Source organism: Oryzias latipes, chromosome 7, assembly GCF_002234675.1.
Source record: "Oryzias latipes chromosome 7, ASM223467v1".
In the NCBI taxonomy this organism is placed as follows: Eukaryota; Metazoa; Chordata; class Actinopteri; order Beloniformes; family Adrianichthyidae; genus Oryzias; species Oryzias latipes.
The window spans coordinates 17,437,438-17,455,855 of NC_019865.2; the positions used below are offsets into that span (position 1 = coordinate 17,437,438).

The 18,418-nt window shown below is 40.5% G+C and overlaps 2 protein-coding genes across 2 annotated transcripts; one reads left to right on the forward strand and one right to left on the reverse strand.

Moving 5' to 3' along the window:
• Window positions 1-979: 979 nt before the first annotated feature.
• Window positions 980-10,206, reverse strand: LOC101171990 (F-box/WD repeat-containing protein 12). Its single transcript, XM_004070542.4, has 10 exons — window positions 10,038-10,206; window positions 9,891-9,928; window positions 3,445-3,611; window positions 3,228-3,352; window positions 2,754-2,960; window positions 2,486-2,650; window positions 2,132-2,345; window positions 1,686-1,867; window positions 1,463-1,593; window positions 980-1,333 (listed from the first exon to the last, which is right to left on the reverse strand). The coding sequence occupies exons 1-10, from the start codon at window positions 10,137-10,139 to the stop codon at window positions 1,234-1,236; spliced, it is 1,431 nt and encodes a 476-aa protein (XP_004070590.2). The 5' UTR covers window positions 10,140-10,206; the 3' UTR covers window positions 980-1,233.
• A 489-nt stretch (window positions 10,207-10,695) lies between these two features.
• On the forward strand, window positions 10,696-17,585 carry wnt7a (Wnt family member 7A). Its single transcript, XM_004070543.4, has 4 exons — window positions 10,696-11,060; window positions 11,451-11,677; window positions 13,958-14,220; window positions 15,961-17,585. Exons 1-4 carry the CDS (start codon window positions 10,990-10,992, stop codon window positions 16,441-16,443), a joined length of 1,044 nt encoding a protein of 347 aa, XP_004070591.1. The 5' UTR covers window positions 10,696-10,989; the 3' UTR covers window positions 16,444-17,585.
• The last annotated feature ends 833 nt before the right edge of the window (window positions 17,586-18,418 follow it).

The following is an 18,418-nucleotide window of genomic DNA, read 5'->3' on the forward strand; positions in this document are numbered from 1 at the left end:
ATGCCTCCGTTTGTTGCAGTGTGATTTATGTACTGTCCCTCTCTCCCACAATTCCAGTTGGCTCGTCCGTGCTCCTGTACCCGACCATATACCTCACCTCTACTACTGCTCCTACACTTGTTTGTGAATCCTGCCTCTGGCTCGTCCCGTGCCCCCAGCCGCCCCCCAACTCCATCTGGATGAAGCCCATCTGCTGGACTATTTAAACATGTAGTTGTAGAGTTAGATAAGTTCATTCTTCTCTAAGAGTTCTGTTACACCGCCTGTGCGTCCTGGGGGAGGATTCCTCCTTCACGTGGACACCCCTGAGGTTTCTTCTTTTTTTCCAGAACCCATTTATTTTTAGGGGTTTTCTGTACTGCGAAGGAGGGTCTAAGGGCAGGGATGCGCAGTTTGGTCTGTTTTGTTAGTTCAATTTAGAATTTTCCTATTGAATTCTATGTATTCATGATCCTTTTGATTTTATGTTTACTTTACAATTACCGGTACGAAGCCCATTGAGACAACTGTTGTTGTGATTCTGGGCAATATAAATAAAATTGAATTGAATAGAATTGAAGCCAAATCTGACATTTAGTTGTTTAAGCTTTTATCTTCACTGTCTTCATTCAGGCCGCCAAAGAAACAATAACCTGCATACTACATTGCATGGCTCAAATGCTGACGATATCAACAGAAGTTGAAGTGGCATTCCTGAATCGAACCATCAAGGCTTTCACTTGGGTAAATAATGCTGATTTTTAGTCTCTTTCCTTTTGATTCATTTGTTTAAGGAGCTTGTAAATCTCTTTTTTACAGATGGATATGAACTCTGAAGATAGAAGACACGTATACACGTCTATGACTAAAACCTTGAAATGTGTGCTGGAACACATGAGGTCATTGGTCACTGAGCAGGAGAAGCCACAAGAATCCCAACTAAAATGATCAAAACTGCTTTAGTGACTGTGGTGCACTGCAGACAGGAAAGAAACTAATGTGCCTTTTTCAGTTCTTTATTGTAAAAAGGGAGAAAATGTTAATGTGGCTTTAAGTTTCTCTAAAGTTGACTGTAATCATCACTTTAGGACCTAACAAGCATTTTCACTGAGTAAGTCTTTGCCTTGCTAATACCACAGATTTATGAGCAACATTTGTTTTTTTTTCTGTAAACATCACTGAACCCTCAAAATGTACAGCGTTCATAAACATTTTGTGAAGAATATATTAACATTCTTCGTGGGCCTGGGATGCTCACGATGTAAAGGAGTATGCTTTCAGGACATCTTTGCCATCTACCCCTTCGACTGAGGCCACGACGCTGGAGTAGTCACAGGCCACATGAGTGAACCCTCTGCAAATATCAAATGAGATGTTAGTAGAAGCGGCCTTGTTTAGATGAGTGGTAATCCTTGGTGTGTATTTGGAAAGATGTTTGCTCCAAATGAATCAACGGTTACTAACATGTCACATCACTGATTACCTGGACATTGTATGTGAGCCTCCCAGCAAGTGGAATCGACTCTCTAGAGTCACTCCATTGTCTCTGCTGTTCTTCCATGTTAGCACTCGTAAAGACAGGTCCTGAGAAGCGGTCACGACGCGAAAACTATCCTGCAATTGGAAAAAGAAAAACTCCTCACAGAGACGGCAAAAACAAAGGGTGAATGAGAACATTTCTGCATCTCAAATGACAAACAGCTCACCACACATATAGAGGAGATGGGCAGAATGTGATCTGAAAAGCTAGTGAGTAGGACTCCTTTCAGAGAGTACACCCACAGCTGCTGACCAGATGCCAGCACAATGCAGTCACTACTCTTGGCCTCTAAGAGGATCTGTGACTCGGATGAAAGCAGCGTCAAGGGGAAGGACTCCACTTGCTGGACTGAAATTAAATGCATCGTTAGAAGTTTAGGTCTGAGGAAACATGAAAAACTACGGTTAAACAGCCTCTGCAAGTCTTTTGCATGCAAGTCAATTAACTACAAAAGTTTATGCTGTGCTTTCTGTGGACATTGTTCAAATTAAACTGTAATGAAATCGTACAAAAGTGTTCTGAAAAGTGCCTTTGCCTTCATTGATTATTGTTTTCTAACAGCCAGGGGAGGAGATCTGAAGGATCCTGTAAGTTATATTTTTTGCGCCTCACCATTGATCTCTGACGAGTACTTCTTCTTTTTAGTGCTGATATCGAATACAGTCAGGGCTTTTTTGTTTCTGAAGCTGCCACTTTGGTGGATAATGGCCAGCCTGGCAGGCAAACTAGGTAAAAAGACAGCAGCATGGCACCCAGTGACTGGCAGAGACTGGCACAGAGGATCTTCATCTTCAGAGGGAGAGGTCAAACTCACACTGGAAATCACCTGGCAACACACCAAAGATAACCTAAGGACTAGTGTTACGCAAAACACGCAAATGTTTACTACTGTTGAATTCCTCATTTTTGCAAATGGTCTCCACTTAGGAGACATGCAGACATTCATTTAAACTATTCAGAAAATACCTTTGGAAATATATCACTACTGTCCTTGGTTCCAGCAACAACCCACTTCTTGTCAGGTGAAATTAAAAGTAAGTCGACTTTGAAGGAGTCACACACCACAACCCTGGATTTTGTGGTCAAAGTAAAACCAGTCAGTGTGTGCACTGATCCCTGACTGGTTCCAACCTAACAAACAAACAAAAAAACATTTAACAGAATCGCTTTACTGAAGAAAAAATGCTTCAGAAGCATTTTTTAATTCTGTACCCCAAAATGTTTAACAACTCACAGTCAAGAACCAATCGTTGTTTTTACTGTACTGCAGCAAAGTACAATGTGGAGATGATGTAGAAAAGGAGCCTAACTCTTTACCAGTCTGGCCCTTCCAGGTCTTTATAAGACCATTCGAGTCAGATGTGATCACAACTTGATGCTGCTCCTCGCAGATAATCCCTGTCAAAGGACTCTGCACAGGTGTGCACCACAGAAGTTCGCCCTGATAGAAGGAAATGATAAAAATCAATAACCACATCATTTAATACTGAGCTAGTTCGACATTTATCTTTGGATGGATCATGGACGTGTACAATTTACATGTACAATTTAAATGATAACAAATGCAGTGGAGATAGTTTTAGGAGTCTTTTTTTTTTTCTTCCTTCACAACCCCATAAAAGTTTGTTAAATCTGTGAGGAAAAACACACTTGTTACAACTAATTAAAAATGCTTTCTGGGTAAGTGATGAAATGATGCTAGACTGACATTTCGGATGTTCCATGCTCTGACTGTACCATCAGTCGAGGCACTGCAAACAGTGGCCTCCATGTTCCAGAGGTTTGGATTGTGGCTAGAATTCCCATACAGATACGCCAGACCAACCACCTTGCCTGAAGGACAGAAAACCGGTAAGACGCAGTTGAGGTGAGATTATGAAATCCTGCAAAGGGAGATTTCTGACCCAGACAGAGAAAAAGCACACCTGTATGTCCTCTTAGGCCCTTGCACGTGTAGCTACCCGTCTGACCTTTTGTCATGTTAGCCTCCAAGAAACTACGGCGTAGGAAATATCTTTTCCAGGAGCAAGTGTCATGTTCACTCCCCAGGGCTGCGAGGTTGCAGAAACTCCAGTGCTGCAGGCATATCCTCCTGAGATGAAGACAAATGTTTGTAGTTCTTTGACCTACTTTTGAGGTGTTATTTTAAAACAAGATTGATGTTTTTCACATTGACAGAGTAGAAAAAGCTTCAATATATATACAGTCAGACCCATAAATATTTGGACAGACACATTTTACCTAATTTTGTTTCTGTACATTACCACAGGGAATTTTAAATAAAACTACTCAGATGCCATTGAAGTGCAGACTTTCAGCTTTTTCTTTCATAGGTTGAACAAAAAGACTGTATAAAAATGTGAAAAACTAAAGCATTTTTTAAACACAATCCCTTTATTACATGGGCTTGTAAGTAATTGTTTTTCATTCATTCAATTTTCATTACTAATATTTGGTTGAAAACCCTTTGTTTGCAATGACAGCCTGAAGTCTTGAACTCATGGACATCACCAGATGCTGGGTTTTCTCCTTCTGAATGCTCTGCCAGGCCTTTACTGCAGCGGCTTTCAGTTGCCGTTTGTTTGTGGGCCTTTCTGTCTGAAGTTTAGTCTTCAACAAGTGAAATGCATGCTCAATTGGGTTCAGATCAGGTGACTGACTTGGCCATTCAAGAATATTCCACTTCTTTGCTTTAATAAACTCCTGAGTTGCTTTGGCTGTATGCTTTGGATCGTTGTCCATCTGTATTATAAAACGCCGCCCAATCAGTTTGGCTGCATTCACCTGGATCTGTCCAGACAGTGTCTCTGAACACCTCAGGATTCATTCAGCTGCTTCTGTCCTGTGTCACCTCATCAATAAACACTAGTGTCCCAGTGCCACTAGCAGCCATGCACGCCCAGACCATCACACTGCCTCCACAGTGTTTTACTGAGGATGTAGTGTGCTTTGGATCATGAGTTTCTCCACGCCTTCTCCATACTTTTCTCTTGCCATCATTCTGGTAGAGGTTGATTTTGGTTTCATCTGTCCAAAGAATGTTTTTCCAGAACTGTGCTGGCTTTTTTTAGATGCTTTTTAGCAAAGTCCAATCTAGCCTTCCTATTCTTGAGGCTTATGAGTGGCTTGCATCTTGCAGTGTACCCTCTGTATCTACTTTCATGCAGTCTTCTTTTGATGGTAGACTTGGATATTGATACGCCTACCTCCTGGAGAGTGTTGTTCACTTGGTTGGCTGTTGTGAACGGGTTCCTCTTCACCATGGAAATGATTCTGCGATCATCCACCACTGTTGTCTTCCGTGGACGTCCAGGTCTTTTTGCGTTGCTGAGTTCACCAGTGCTTTCTTTCTTCCTCAGGATGGACCCCACTGTTGATTTTGCCACTCCTAATACTGTAGCAATTTCTGGCATGTTTTTTTTCTGTTTTCTCAGCGTAACCCTTGTGCTATCCTAGGCACTCTAACATTGGGAGTTGGGTCATCTAGACACACTAGACAGTGCGCTAAACCTTTTTTCTTCAATGATTTGTGAACCTCACTTGTGTCCATGGATTACATGAAATCCTCTCCACCTTTATCATGGTAAGGAGAACATTTCAAAATAAGGGTGGGGTGCTAAGATAGCACAAGGGTTAATGGTGGCTCATTTCACCTGCATGGAGAGCTCCTTTGACCACATGTTGTCTGTTTACAGCAAAATCTTCAAAATACAAGCACGAGTCCTCTAATCAACTCCAGGCCTTTCATCTGCTTCACTCATAATGACATAACAAGAGAATTGCCCACATCTGCCCATGCAATAACATGGAAGTCCATTGTCCAATTACACTGACCAAAAATATAAACGCAACACTTTTGTTATTGCTCCCATTTTTTATGGTATGAACTCAAAGATGTGAAACATTTTCCACATACACAAAATAACCAGTTCTCTGAAATATTGTTCACAAATCTGTCTAAATCTGTGATAGTGAGCACTTCTCCTTTGCCAAGACAATCCATCCCACCTCGCAGGTGTGCCATATCAAGATGCTGATTAGACAGCATGATTATTGCACAGGTGTGCCTTAGACTGGCCACAAGAAAAGGCCACTCTGAAATCTTCAGGTTTCTTTTATTGAGGGGGTCAGGGGACTCAGACAACCAGTCAGTATCTGGTATGACCACCATTTGCCTCATGAAGTGCGACACATCTCCTTCGCATAGAGTTGATCAGGTTGTCTATTGTGGCCTATGGAATGTTGGTCCACTCTTCTTCAATGGCTGTGCGAAGTTGCTGGATATTGGCAGGAACTAGGACACGCTGTCGTATACGCCGATCCAGAGCATCCCAAACATGCTCAATGGGTCCGGTGAGTATGCTGGCCATGCAAGAACTGGGATGTTTTCAGCTTCCAAGAATTGTGTACAGATCCTTGCAACATGGGGCCGTGCATTATCATGCTACAACATGAGGTGATGTTGTTGGATGTACGGCACAACAATGGGCCCCAGGATCTCGTCACGGTATCTCTGTGCATTCAAAATGCCATCAATGAAATCCACCTGTGTTCTTCGTCCATAACATATGCCTGTCCATACCATAACACCACCACCACCATGGGCTACTCGATCCACAACATTGACATCAGAAAACCGCTCATCCACACAACGCCACACACGCTGTCTGCCATCTGCCCTGGACAGTGTAAACTGGGATTTATCCGTGAAGAGAACACCTCTCCAATGTGCCAGACCCCATCGCATGTGAGCATTTGCCCACTCAAGTCGGCTACAACGACGAACTGGAGTCCTCGATGAGGACGACGAGCATGCAGATGAGCTTCCCTGTGACAGTTTCTGACAGTTTGTGCAGAAATTCTGTGGTTATGCAAACCGATTGTTTCAGCAGCTGTCCGAGTGGCTGGTCTCAGACAATCTTGGAGGTGGTCATGCTGGATGTGGAGGTCTTGGGCTGGTGTGGTTAAACGTGGTCTGCTGTTGTGAGGCCGGTTGGATGTACTACCAAATACTCGGAAACGCCTTTGGAGACGGCTTATGGTGGAGAAATGGACATTCATTTCCGTAGCAACAGCTCTAGTAGACATTCCTGCTATCAGCAAGCCAATTGCACGCTCCCTCAAAACTAGGGGTGTGTATTGGCAAGAGTCTGGCGATACGATACGTATCCCGATACGCACCCCGCGATACGATACACATCCCAATATTTCACCGAAACATATTTCCTTTCTGTTTTTTTTAATATGACTTTGAAAAAACTAAACCTGAATTTTAATGTCTTCTTCATAGTGCTTTTATTTTGGTAAGTTAAAATATAGAAAGGGAACGGTTAGCATTGTCTGATTTCCAAAAAAATATATATTTTTCAGTGTAAGAAAAAAAACAAAGAATGAATGAGCCTTAACCAATACGTTTCTATTGGGGAAATAAAATGCTGTTTATTTTCAGCATTGCTTAATGTAGCTTCTCTAGTGCTTTTAAACAGTTCAGGAGCCTGAATGGTGCTTCAAATATAAAGGGTGGGGTGGGGGGGGACACACTGATTCTTTCCAGAAACAACAAAGTGTAATGATGAGGCAGCATGACAGAACAAAGGAAAGTTGCTTTAATGTGACACAAAAGGGGCTTTGTTTACATATCAGTCTGCTCTGCTGCACCTTTGCAGCCACGCTTCTCACACATGGAAGTAACTGGTAACGCTCCTCGCCACGATCTGACATGTCGGCCTATTTTCAGAGCATTGTACACATCCCATGATCCAACAGGTCGCGAAACTAGAATCTGTTGCTGGGAGGTTCTGCAGAACTTTGGCCCGCTTTGCCGATAGCATTTTAGCAGATGCTGAGCGCATTAGCATATTAGCTGCTGCCGTGCTTCATTATCTATCTTATTTATCTGAGCCGCTAAAAAGCACAGCAATCCACGTTTTCATATCTTACTGGCAGCAACATGGCTCAGAGTTTCTGTTTTGTATCCATTCCAAGTAAAAACTAAGTAGTTCATGTCTAATAACAACAGAACAAGCTGCCTCTGGCTGCAGTCTTCCTGTTGTCTTGTGGAGAGTAAAGCTGCTCAAAGAGGCTCCGTGTGCTCTGCTGCCAACTAGCGGCCGTAGGGTGAAGTGGACAACGAGAGTCAGACACTGAGGGACGCCCAGAAATAATTAAATAAATATTGTCCTGGCAGCATTTTGAATCGATAAAAGTATTGCCAAATGAAGTATTGCCGAATCGATTTTTTCTTACACCCCTACTCAAAACTTGCGACATCTGTGGCTTTGTGCTGTGTGATACAACTGAAGATTTCAGAGTGGGCTTTTCTTGTGGCCAGTCTAAGGCACACCTGTGCAATAATCATGCTGTCTAATCAGCATCTTGATATGGCACACCTGTGAGGTGGGATGGATTGTCTTGGCAAAGGAGAAGTGCTCACTATCGCAGATTTAGACATATTTGTGAACAATATTTCAGAGAACTGGTTATTTTGTGTATGTGGAAAATGTTTCACATCTTTGAGTTCATACCATGAAAATGGGAGCAATAACAAAAGTGTTGCGTTTATATTTTTGGTCAGTGTATTTACAAGCCCATGAAATGAAGGGATTGTGTTTAAAAAATGCTTTAGTTTTTCACATTTTTATGCAATATTTTTGTTCAACCCATGGAATAAAAGCTGAAAGTCTGCACTTCAATGGCATCTGAGTTGTTTTATTTGAAATTCACTGTGGTAATGTACAGAAACAAAATTAGAAAGAATGTCTCTGTCGAAATATTTATGGGCCTGACTTTAAATCTGTGAAGGGCGCTGCAACCTGTAAAGCAAAAAGAGCCATTATGTCCATTCTCTTCCAGAACAAAACAAGCGAGAGCTCCAAAGCTCCACTTTATTGTTCCATCATTTACACTTTATTTGTGTTTGTGGTCATTAAACTATTCATTTATAAAATGTAGCTTTCATGCATTTGCAATGACTTAATTAGAACTGTGCTCATTTTTAATGTGTAACAAATTTGACTTCTTTTACTTTTGACAGCAGCACATACAAGTTCCTTTTCAAAATAAAAGACATCCTGTCAAATAAGGATTCACTTTAATTAAAAATGCAAGAAAACAAACATGATACTATCTTTTATCATGACTATGTTGCGCCTTCATCACATTTCTATTTTTTTACCATAAAATTCAGAACATGACATGATAGGTGTAGAATCCAATTTTAAAATTAAATTAAACCTTTACCATCATTTTGCTTGTTTGTTAAACTCGAAATCTAAATGACAAAAACCTAATTAACTAAAACAAACTACAAACCTATTATTTATTTAAATTGTTAATATTTTTTTCAAAGCCAAAGAGTCACAATGGAGGGATGAATGAGTCACATGTGGCTCCGGGGCCTCAAGTTGCTGATCCCCTGGGTTAGAGATAGTGTTTAGCAATGAGAAACTGCATAGTGCTTCTGTTAAAAGTAGGTAAACACAACAAATATTTGTATCAACCTTGTCATCATTTTGTGCAAATACTTAAATGTAAATGGGAAAAAAAAACAAGTCCTTTGTTTACGATCTTTTTGAATTACTTTTCAGATATTTTCAAGTCTTAAACGTATTTCAAACATAAACAAAAAACTGTAATAGTTTATCAAAGTATTGCAAAAAAGTATTGTTATTTAAAGTTGTCTTTTGTCTTGCCTCTAATTGTATATTTTAATTTGACTTATTTCACTCTACTATTTTTGTGATTATATGTCCATTTCCTAATGATATTATACCCGTAATCCCAAAACCCTCGCAGTAAAACCATAATAGACCTTGCATTTACAGCTGCGACTACTCGGTTTTGGAATGCCCTCCCTTTGTAATTTGACAGAATGACTCCATTAAGTGTTTAACGTCTAGATGTCATTCATCCAAATTTGTCTTTTACTGTGATACATTTGGTTTAGTCTGTGATATGAGAATGACATCTTGTAATTTTAAGAGTGTTTACTATTTTGAAGCACTGTGAATTTAACTGAGGATTCTGTAGAAATAAACATTTGCTTATACTTGCCCTGACTTGATTTGTACACGAATAAACTAATAAAGTTTTTATTTTAATTTGATTATTCTGTGAATGAAACTGCCATGTGTGTATATTATATGGTTGCCAAACTACATTTGGGGATGTGTGTACTAAAAGAAACACAGGAGAGGGTTAACTATTAGACTGAAAATTAAGATAATCCAGAAAACACATTTTTAGTAAAAAAAAAAAAATGTTGGTGATGCAATGTAAATGCCTGTCAGCACATGAAATTAAAAACAGGTATTACCACTCCACTTTATGGGTCTATTCTAGTCGGGTTGGAAAAAAAGTGCAGTTAACTCACCTCCATAACCAGGGAGTCTCGGCAGCGTCATGCCAGTCCTGGAAATAACACACATCTAGATATTTAAACACACCTATTTTCCAAACTGTCTTTTCAACCACTTCCGCATTTCCGACACTCCTTATCCTTTACTTTCAGAGGCATTACCTTACAAACGCTTGAAACACGGATTAAATCTTCCTCGCTCAGATATGTAAAAATGCATATAAGGCAGTCAGTGGTCACTTGTGGATGAGAAGAATCATCCATCGTGACTTCAGATTGTAGAAACTCCACCAGCCTCCTCCGGGGACGGAGAGTACAGGAAGAGAAAAGGGACAAACTGGTTTTGCTTTGAAGGACAAGCCCCATCCTGCCGCTAGATGTCGCCATTGTAACATTTTCAGCGCAGAGACGCACCGAGGTTTGCAGCAAAGTGCGTGACACAAATAAATAATATTAACCTTAATAAAATCAGTGATTTAAAGTTAAATCATATAAAACTATTAGTTGAAACGCTGTAATGTATGTTAATTATAATCCAGTTTGTCTCTGCGGATTAAATTGCAACTTTAATGCTTCTATAGTTACTTTGTGGGTTTTGTGGCACGTTTTGGAAGCTTAACTTGTCGTGCTTTAAAAAAGAAACACTACTTATATATTTTGGAAAATTAAGATTGATAGTAGCTCTAATCAGTCAAGGTGAATTCAGAGCCTGCGTCTGCTTGTGTGAGTGTGTGCTGAGATTCAGCCCTGGCGGGATTCTTCGGCAGGGCCCCATGTCTCCCATGAACACGCCCCGCACAGATGAGCCAGATATATAACCCAAGACTTGTGAGCAGCAGAGGAACTGGGAGACAGATAATCGCACTTGTTCACCCCAGACGTTACCTGTGTGACACCCTCGCAATGACAAGAGGGCCCAGCATCTGGGGGCCACGCAAAGGGAGTTTGGATGATACCACAATCGGTATTTTATAGAGCCTGTCGGCAGTTTTTGGATGCTTTTCGCCACTTTCCTTTGGAGTTACCTGGGGCTGTGATCCACCGGAGAACAGAGGCGAACTGAGTTATTAATCACCTCCACAGATCCGTGCATGAAACTGAGATCTGGGCCGCCATGAGTCGGAGAACACGAAGATGGATTTTAAGAGTTTTGCTTTGTTTGGGGATTGTTTATTTGAAAATTGGGTGAGCTGCGTTTACTTTATATCTACTATTCCACCCCCCACCCTCCTTGGATATCCCAAATTGTTGGAGAGCTGACAGATTGTCATACTTTAGTTTTTCTCAAGGGGCAGTCGGTGTAGATTTCCTGAAAAGTTGGTTTCTAATTTAATAAGGGGGAATTAGAACATTTTCATGCGTAAAAGTGGCTGCTTGCGTGCGCAATAAATCAACGAAGTGGTTTCTTTTGTCAGAGCGCGTAGAGAGAAAAACTTCTGAGTTTAAATCCTGAAAGGTGTACTTGAAATGACCCTGAGTTAAGGTTTAAACCGGGGGTCACATTTTTAAGTAATAAAAACTACAATTCTAGTGTAAAAAGGATTTTTATTTTACCCATCCATCTTTTATTGACAGAGGCTTCTCGTCGGTGGTGGCCCTAGGTGCGAGCATAATCTGTAACAGGATCCCGGGTTTGGCCCCCAGACAGCGGATTATCTGCCAGAGTCGCCCCGATGCCATTATCGTCATCGGAGAGGGAGCCCAAATGGGCATCAACGAGTGTCAGTTTCAGTTCAAACACGGGCGCTGGAACTGCTCCGCTCTCGGAGAAAGGACCGTCTTCGGAAAAGAGTTGAAAGTGGGTATGTTGCTGTCTGCTAACGTTTGTTTACATTTGAAGAGTACTTTTAGTAAACACAATTTATCAACAGATTATCTTAGATGAATTTGTCTCATAGCAACCTCATGTGTATTTTTGCAGATTTTCTTTCTTTTTTTTAAAAATAAAAATAAATAAAAATCTATCCAGCACGGTTCCCCTTAGTTCTATGGAGCTGTCCTTCCTAAAGGTTTTTGCAAACTGAATTCAAAACACATCTTTAATTGTCCTTCATTATTGCACCTGTGGAAGAAGCATGCCTTAAGGAACCAGTGTCCTTTACATCAGGTGTAGTTCTGTTTCAGACTGCTGCATGAGCGGGACCCTTTGAGCCTGTTTAAAGGCATTTGAAGCCAGCATTGTGACAAAGCTCTCCTGAATGTTGGCAGCGTTTCCTTTCAGCCCGGCAGAGTCTCTGGAGGGACATTTTCTCTGGTCTTTATCCTGTGTAGTGATGGGTGCTCCCACTGTAAAGATGTAGATCTTACCACGGGTATAAGTTACAGTGGAGAATAGCCAAGAGGAAAGCAGGCCTTAAAAGTGGAAAGTTAAGGACTTAAAGGGATCCAAAATGATGGATAGATCACCTGCAGAGGATGCTGAAATTATGCTTCGAGTTTTACGGATTGATTGTTGAAGCCATGATTAGACAAAAGTGGATTAAAGCGTGGAGGATAATCTTTGCAGAAAAGCCCAACATTCTTTAAGAAGATACCTGATTTAGTTTTATGGAATGAAAGCACCATTGTTCATTCCTTTAACATTGATTTGAGTTCATTCTAAAGCTAAATAATAAAACACACATATCCAGAAATGCTTAATATACACAATTGTGAGTGGCTTGGACCAGCTGTTTGAGGCATTGTGGCCTGCTGCTGTTGGAAAATAGGATTATCTCTTCATGCTAATGAACTGAAAAGAGAAAAAAAAGTGTCTGACAGCTTGCGCCTTTATGAATGCTTGGTTTTGGCCAATCAAAAGTTCTCATTTCCATTTAAGCCATGACTTGGACAGCCATGCCAAATAGATTGGTTGCACCGGTCAGATTAGAGCAGAAGGCCACTGGTTTTAAATGCACAGCATTGTTGATGCCCAGACCGAGGGGAGCTGTGTCATTTTGATGTTTTTTTCCCCCCTGAAAAGCAAAGGAAGATAATTGTATAATGCTTGTGTGATGGGGAGCTTGCAGGTTGGATATGTTGTTGATCTGAAATGTGCAGGTAACGTAGACTAATGGGGTTGAACACAAGGTTTGTGAGCTCTTATTTACCCTTCAAAGGCTTATGAATCTGCCATTTGCCATCAAACATCACAAACTCCTTTTTATGTCTTGTGGCAAACTTGTGTACTCAGAATTGTAGGGCAAAAAATCACCATTAACGACTATCCTCCTCTGACACACCTTTTTTCCTTTTTTGCCTTTGAGCCTTTAAGAGTCTGTAAAAATGTCTGCATAATTGATGCCTCAATATGGACTTTTTTTTCCCTTTTTCAATAGCAAAGGCACTCATCCAAGATGTTTATCGGAAACGCTGCAGGTTTACATAGTAAAACCGGGTGGCAGGAAGAAGCACAAAGAAAGTATGATGTTTGTTTAAAACAAACAGTGACAAGAGGAGATTATTTACATACAGATATGACAGATTTTGCAATCGCCAGTTTCCTGTTTGCATGATAATGAATCAGAGATTTAAAAATTGAAGGATCCTGGTTGCAGGTTAGGTTTGGGATCTCACACTCAAAGCTAGAATGTGCTCAGTGTTTCCATAACGTTTACTCTTCATTCGGGATGGAGAACTTTTTTCTGTCAGCGAGTGAGATTAACCTTTACTTTTTTGCAGATATTTCTGTATGTGTAAATGATTTGTTCGGCTGGACTTGGGTGCAGATAAGAAGGAAGATTCTGATGTCACTGCCTTATAAGTTTACACACAATGAAAGAAGTGGATCAATAGCCCTTCCTAACCAACAGCCCTCTTATTCATGCAGCTTTGTTGATTGTACTGTCAGCAGACATTTTGGTTCACAGGCAGGACAGTTTCCAGGTCAAATAAAAAAAAAAGGTGCTGTCCTTGAGTGATATGTTAGCAAGACTATGATGTAAAGTCAAAATGTGTTAATAATTGACCTGTTTTGCCCATCAAAGATGCCCTCTTCCAGATGTTTTCAAGTCTTTTGCACAGAAAAAGGGCACAAACCTTTATTTAATTAGTTAAATTTCAACGTCCCTTGACTTCCTTGACACTTGTTTCGGCTTCCCCAGGTAGCAAAGAGGCTGCGTTCACCTACGCCATCATAGCAGCAGGGGTGGCCCATGCCATTACAGCTGCTTGTACGCAGGGGAACCTGAGCGACTGCAGCTGTGACAAGGAAAAGCAGGGTTTCTACAAAGGATGGAAGTGGGGAGGCTGCTCAGCGGACATCCGCTATGGTCTAGGATTCTCCAAGGACTTTATAGATGCTCGAGAGGTCAAGCAAAACGCAAGGACGCTCATGAACCTCCATAATAACGAGGTGGGGCGCAAGGTAAGCAGTCAGAAAATGGGTCGCGTTTGACCTGTGAGATCATGAGGTTTGGGGCAAAAGACAAGCTCGAATGTTGCGCTGGAGGGATGGTTAAGTAGTCTCAGTAACTATTAACAGTCTCTGACATGCTTTGATGAGGGTGAGGCTTGCCAAACATTTAGAAGCCGGGGCCAAGCTTAAACAAGAAGTAGAATAAAGGGCCGCTTTTAACAGAGACGTTGAGTAAGTGGCAAAGCTTGATTCCAGCCCAGATCCAGGCACTGAAAACAGACTGACTTTGTAGGAAAAAAAAAGAGATTTTAGTCCAGTCCCCTCATGATTTGCACTGCTGGGACAGGATACAGTTACCACTGGGACAATCTGCAACAACAGTTTCTCCAATCGGGACAATTCACATACGGGGGTGATGTGTCTGCACATGCACTTTGAAGGGTGTTGACTTACTGTTTAATATATAAACTGGACCTTCAAGCTAAATCTTGCAAAGGTTTAAGGCATACATTCCTGCTTTTACATTCAAACTCTTCAATACTTGCTAATGGAAAAATAATCCATTAAAAAAAGTATTCAGAATAGACAGAAAATGTTGAATTCTAATCACCAAGAAAAAAGGGAAACCTAATTTGGTTTTTGATGATTTTTCCTTTATTTATTTAGCAGAGAAAGCGTTAAAAGGGAGGAGCTTGTGAAAAACACAAGGAGCAGTCTGTTAACAGATACCCCTTTTCTTTCCATCTTTTCCAAAACAACCTGTTTCACACAACCAACACGTCTGACACAGAGTATGAAAAGCTTCCTCACACACAATTGTGAGGCGCAGATCGTTTTCAATGCACATTCAGGGCCAAGGTTTCAAAATGGACCTATCCGGACAGCTAAATTGCCTCCCAGGGAAAAAGACTGTCCTGGAGGAAAGAAACTTCGAGCAGTCTCACTTATTTACCCTTCCTTCTGCGCTTAAATAGACCCTCTGTTTTGATAGTCACCCCCTCCTTTATTTATGCAAATCAAAAGCAGTGACATTGAGCAGGAGCAGCGTTCATGGTGCCCTGCTGGAAGACATGTGGACAATGGCTGTCACAAGTGTTGGTCACAGAACAATTGATGGATTAAGGAGCTGATGCCAAGGTTTTTATGAAGTGCTCTGCTTGGGGAAAAGTTCCTTTTTCTTTCTTCTTGTTCATATGTCCCCCCCTCACCTTTTTTTTTTTTTTTTTTTACTGTACAGCTTTCCTGCCAAGATCACAGCCATAAATTTTTCTCACAAGCGGCTTTTGGAGACCATATCACGTACCAAGCTCCTGGCATTATAGAAGAAAAAAAAAAAGAAAAAAGGAAATTGGAATTGACCTTGGTGCTAAAGAAAATTCCTGTGGCACTTCTCATTGTCATCAAGTCAGGGTTTAGTTGTAATCCTAGTCACTCGGCACCTTGTACAGTCACTCTTGACTTTTGTCGGTTGTGTGTGGTAACTGAACACACAGAGCCTGAAATCTGATACATGATTTTGGCTTCTGTGTATATGGTATCACACTGCTGTGTGTTGGGTCTAATCCTTAGCTGCGGTGAGCGAATAAGTCACATTGTTTAATAAAATTCGTCAAAAAGGTTATAGAATGAATTTAAATTATTTATTTAATACAAAATTTAATTGAAAAAGGTTTGGAAGGAAAGTCAAGATTATATACTTTCAGTGTTTTTTGTTGTTTCAGTGTAACCAAGTTGTTTTCCTGTTCTTAGGTTCTAGAGAAGAACATGCGATTGGAATGCAAGTGTCATGGTGTCTCGGGCTCCTGCACAACCAAAACCTGCTGGACTACACTTCCCAAGTTCCGCGAGCTTGGCTACATTCTCAAGGAGAAATATGCCCAGGCAGTGCACGTGGAGCCAGTCAAAGCTAGCCGCAACAAGCGTCCAAAATTCCTAAAAATCAAGAAAACTTATTCTTACCAGAAGCCCTTGGATACTGACCTGGTCTATATAGACAAGTCACCTAACTACTGTGAGGCAGACCATGTGACAGGGAGCCTGGGGACCAAGGGCAGAGTCTGCAACAAGACAATGGTGCAGCATATCAGCGGTTGTGATTTGATGTGCTGCGGTCGAGGATACAACACACACCAGTACTCCCGGGTCTGGCAGTGTAACTGCAAGTTCCTGTGGTGCTGCTATGTCAAATGCAACACCTGCAGTGAGAGGACAGAGGTTTACACATGCAAATGAGAGTATTTATTGTGTGCGCATGAGATGATGTATGAGAGCGTTTTTGTGTGTTTTCATAGACATGTTTGGGAAAAAGAAAGAAAAAGAAAAAGGCTGCTGTTGGAGCCTTTTTTTTATATATAATGGACTGCTACTGTGCTGTCTGTGCTGCACCATGAAGATGGGCATCACCGTTCTTTTTGCACATAAAGCTCTTCACCCATCTTCTTGTGCCGTTGGGATGCAGCACTGAGGGCTGTGAGACAAAAGGAAAACTGCAGGCTTGCATATGGATCCTACACAAAGGAAGCAAAATGTTAAGACTTTAAGCTATACAGACATTTTTACTGTATGGATTTTGCCAAGTGAAATGAAAAAAAAAGGGGGGGTGAGACGATGGGCAAGACAAACTGCTTTTTCTCTCAACGCCTGTGCACAAATTAAATGACACAGCCATTTGAAATATTTAACAAACTATATGTAGAAAGGAAGAATTATTAATATTAATTTATTACGTAAAAAACTACTGATTTTTGTGCTTTACAGATAAGAGATAGCTATGTTTCATAATTTTGTAGTTTATTAAAACAAAAATGTCCATGGTTAAAACACTGGATTTGTATCTGTCTGGATAATATGAAACATTGTAGTAAACATATTGTTCCAGGGGGATCTACTGTAAGGTACTGAAATCCACTTTTATGTCTTGTCAAAACCTTTTTTTCCCTTTGTTTGCTGCTAGTCTAGAAAACTCCACATGTTGAAGTCGAAGGCTTAAAAGCTGACCCCCCTGAGTGGCAAGGCCTACTTCAAGCTCATTTAACTGGATTTTGTCTGATCAAAAACACAGACACAGCTTCCACATTTGGTTTATTATTAAATAATAGAGTATATATTTGTAAAATCTTATTTTTATATGATGTTTTATTTATATCTTCTTTTTTTGCATGTTTGGTGTCACATATTGACATTGAGGTGAGTTTTTAAATCCCTGTGAAAAAAAAAATCACTACGTATGTAAATTGGCCCAGCTGTCACTGCCAGAGTTGTATATTTTATGAGGTAGAGACTGTTTGTGTGTCTTTGGTGTTCAAATCTTTGTTTTTACTGCATTTCATGATCACTACTGGTGAAATACAGACACAGAATAACACCTAACAAGACATTATTTGCCTTTTTGTCTCATTGGATATTATTGTTTACATTTTTAAAAAAAATCCAAGAAATCAAGAAGTATGAGATATGGAACGTTTTCTTTGCCAGTTTTACAAAGATGTAAGGCATTTTTTAGGATTCATAAGATTTTCTCTTAGTAATATAATCTTATGTTGATATAGAATTTATATATTTTTTATAATTGAGTGTGACAGCAGACACTGACCTTTAGATTTTAAGTCCCAGTTCCATCATCTTTTTTATCAATTTTCAAAGCATTCCCAGTATTCTTTTAATTACGATTATGCTGTTTCTTGCCAAAATACAAAACAAAACAACATTTTTTCTGGGAAATAGTTTCTGCATAGCAGCAGTAATTTATTAGAAATTTGCCTCTTAGTTGTGGGCGGAACTGTTGGTGTGAAGTAAGTCCCCATTTCCCATCATCCATCTGTTTACTCGCTAGCTTATAACCCCAACCTAACATTACTAGTGCAACTAAAATGGCGAACAATATTGGAGCAATCCAGCAGTACAGTTTGGATCCAGATACCAGCTCACACAGGGAAAACAAAGACGTAAATGGATCTAGTCATCTAAAAGTGGATGCATCAGAATGGAGCGAAGCAGGAAGCTTGTGGCTGGCTGATTGTAGTTAACACGCCACAACTGCAAGCCAATTCTAACTGCATCTTTTTGCCTGCTCCTGGTTCACGGTGATTTGAATAAGGAGATATTCAGAAACGCAATTTTAAGGTAAATTTCTTTGTCCCCCATCATGAGGACAAGAAAATGTTAAAAACATGCTTCTCATTGGAGTGGGTCTTTAAATTAGTTCTTA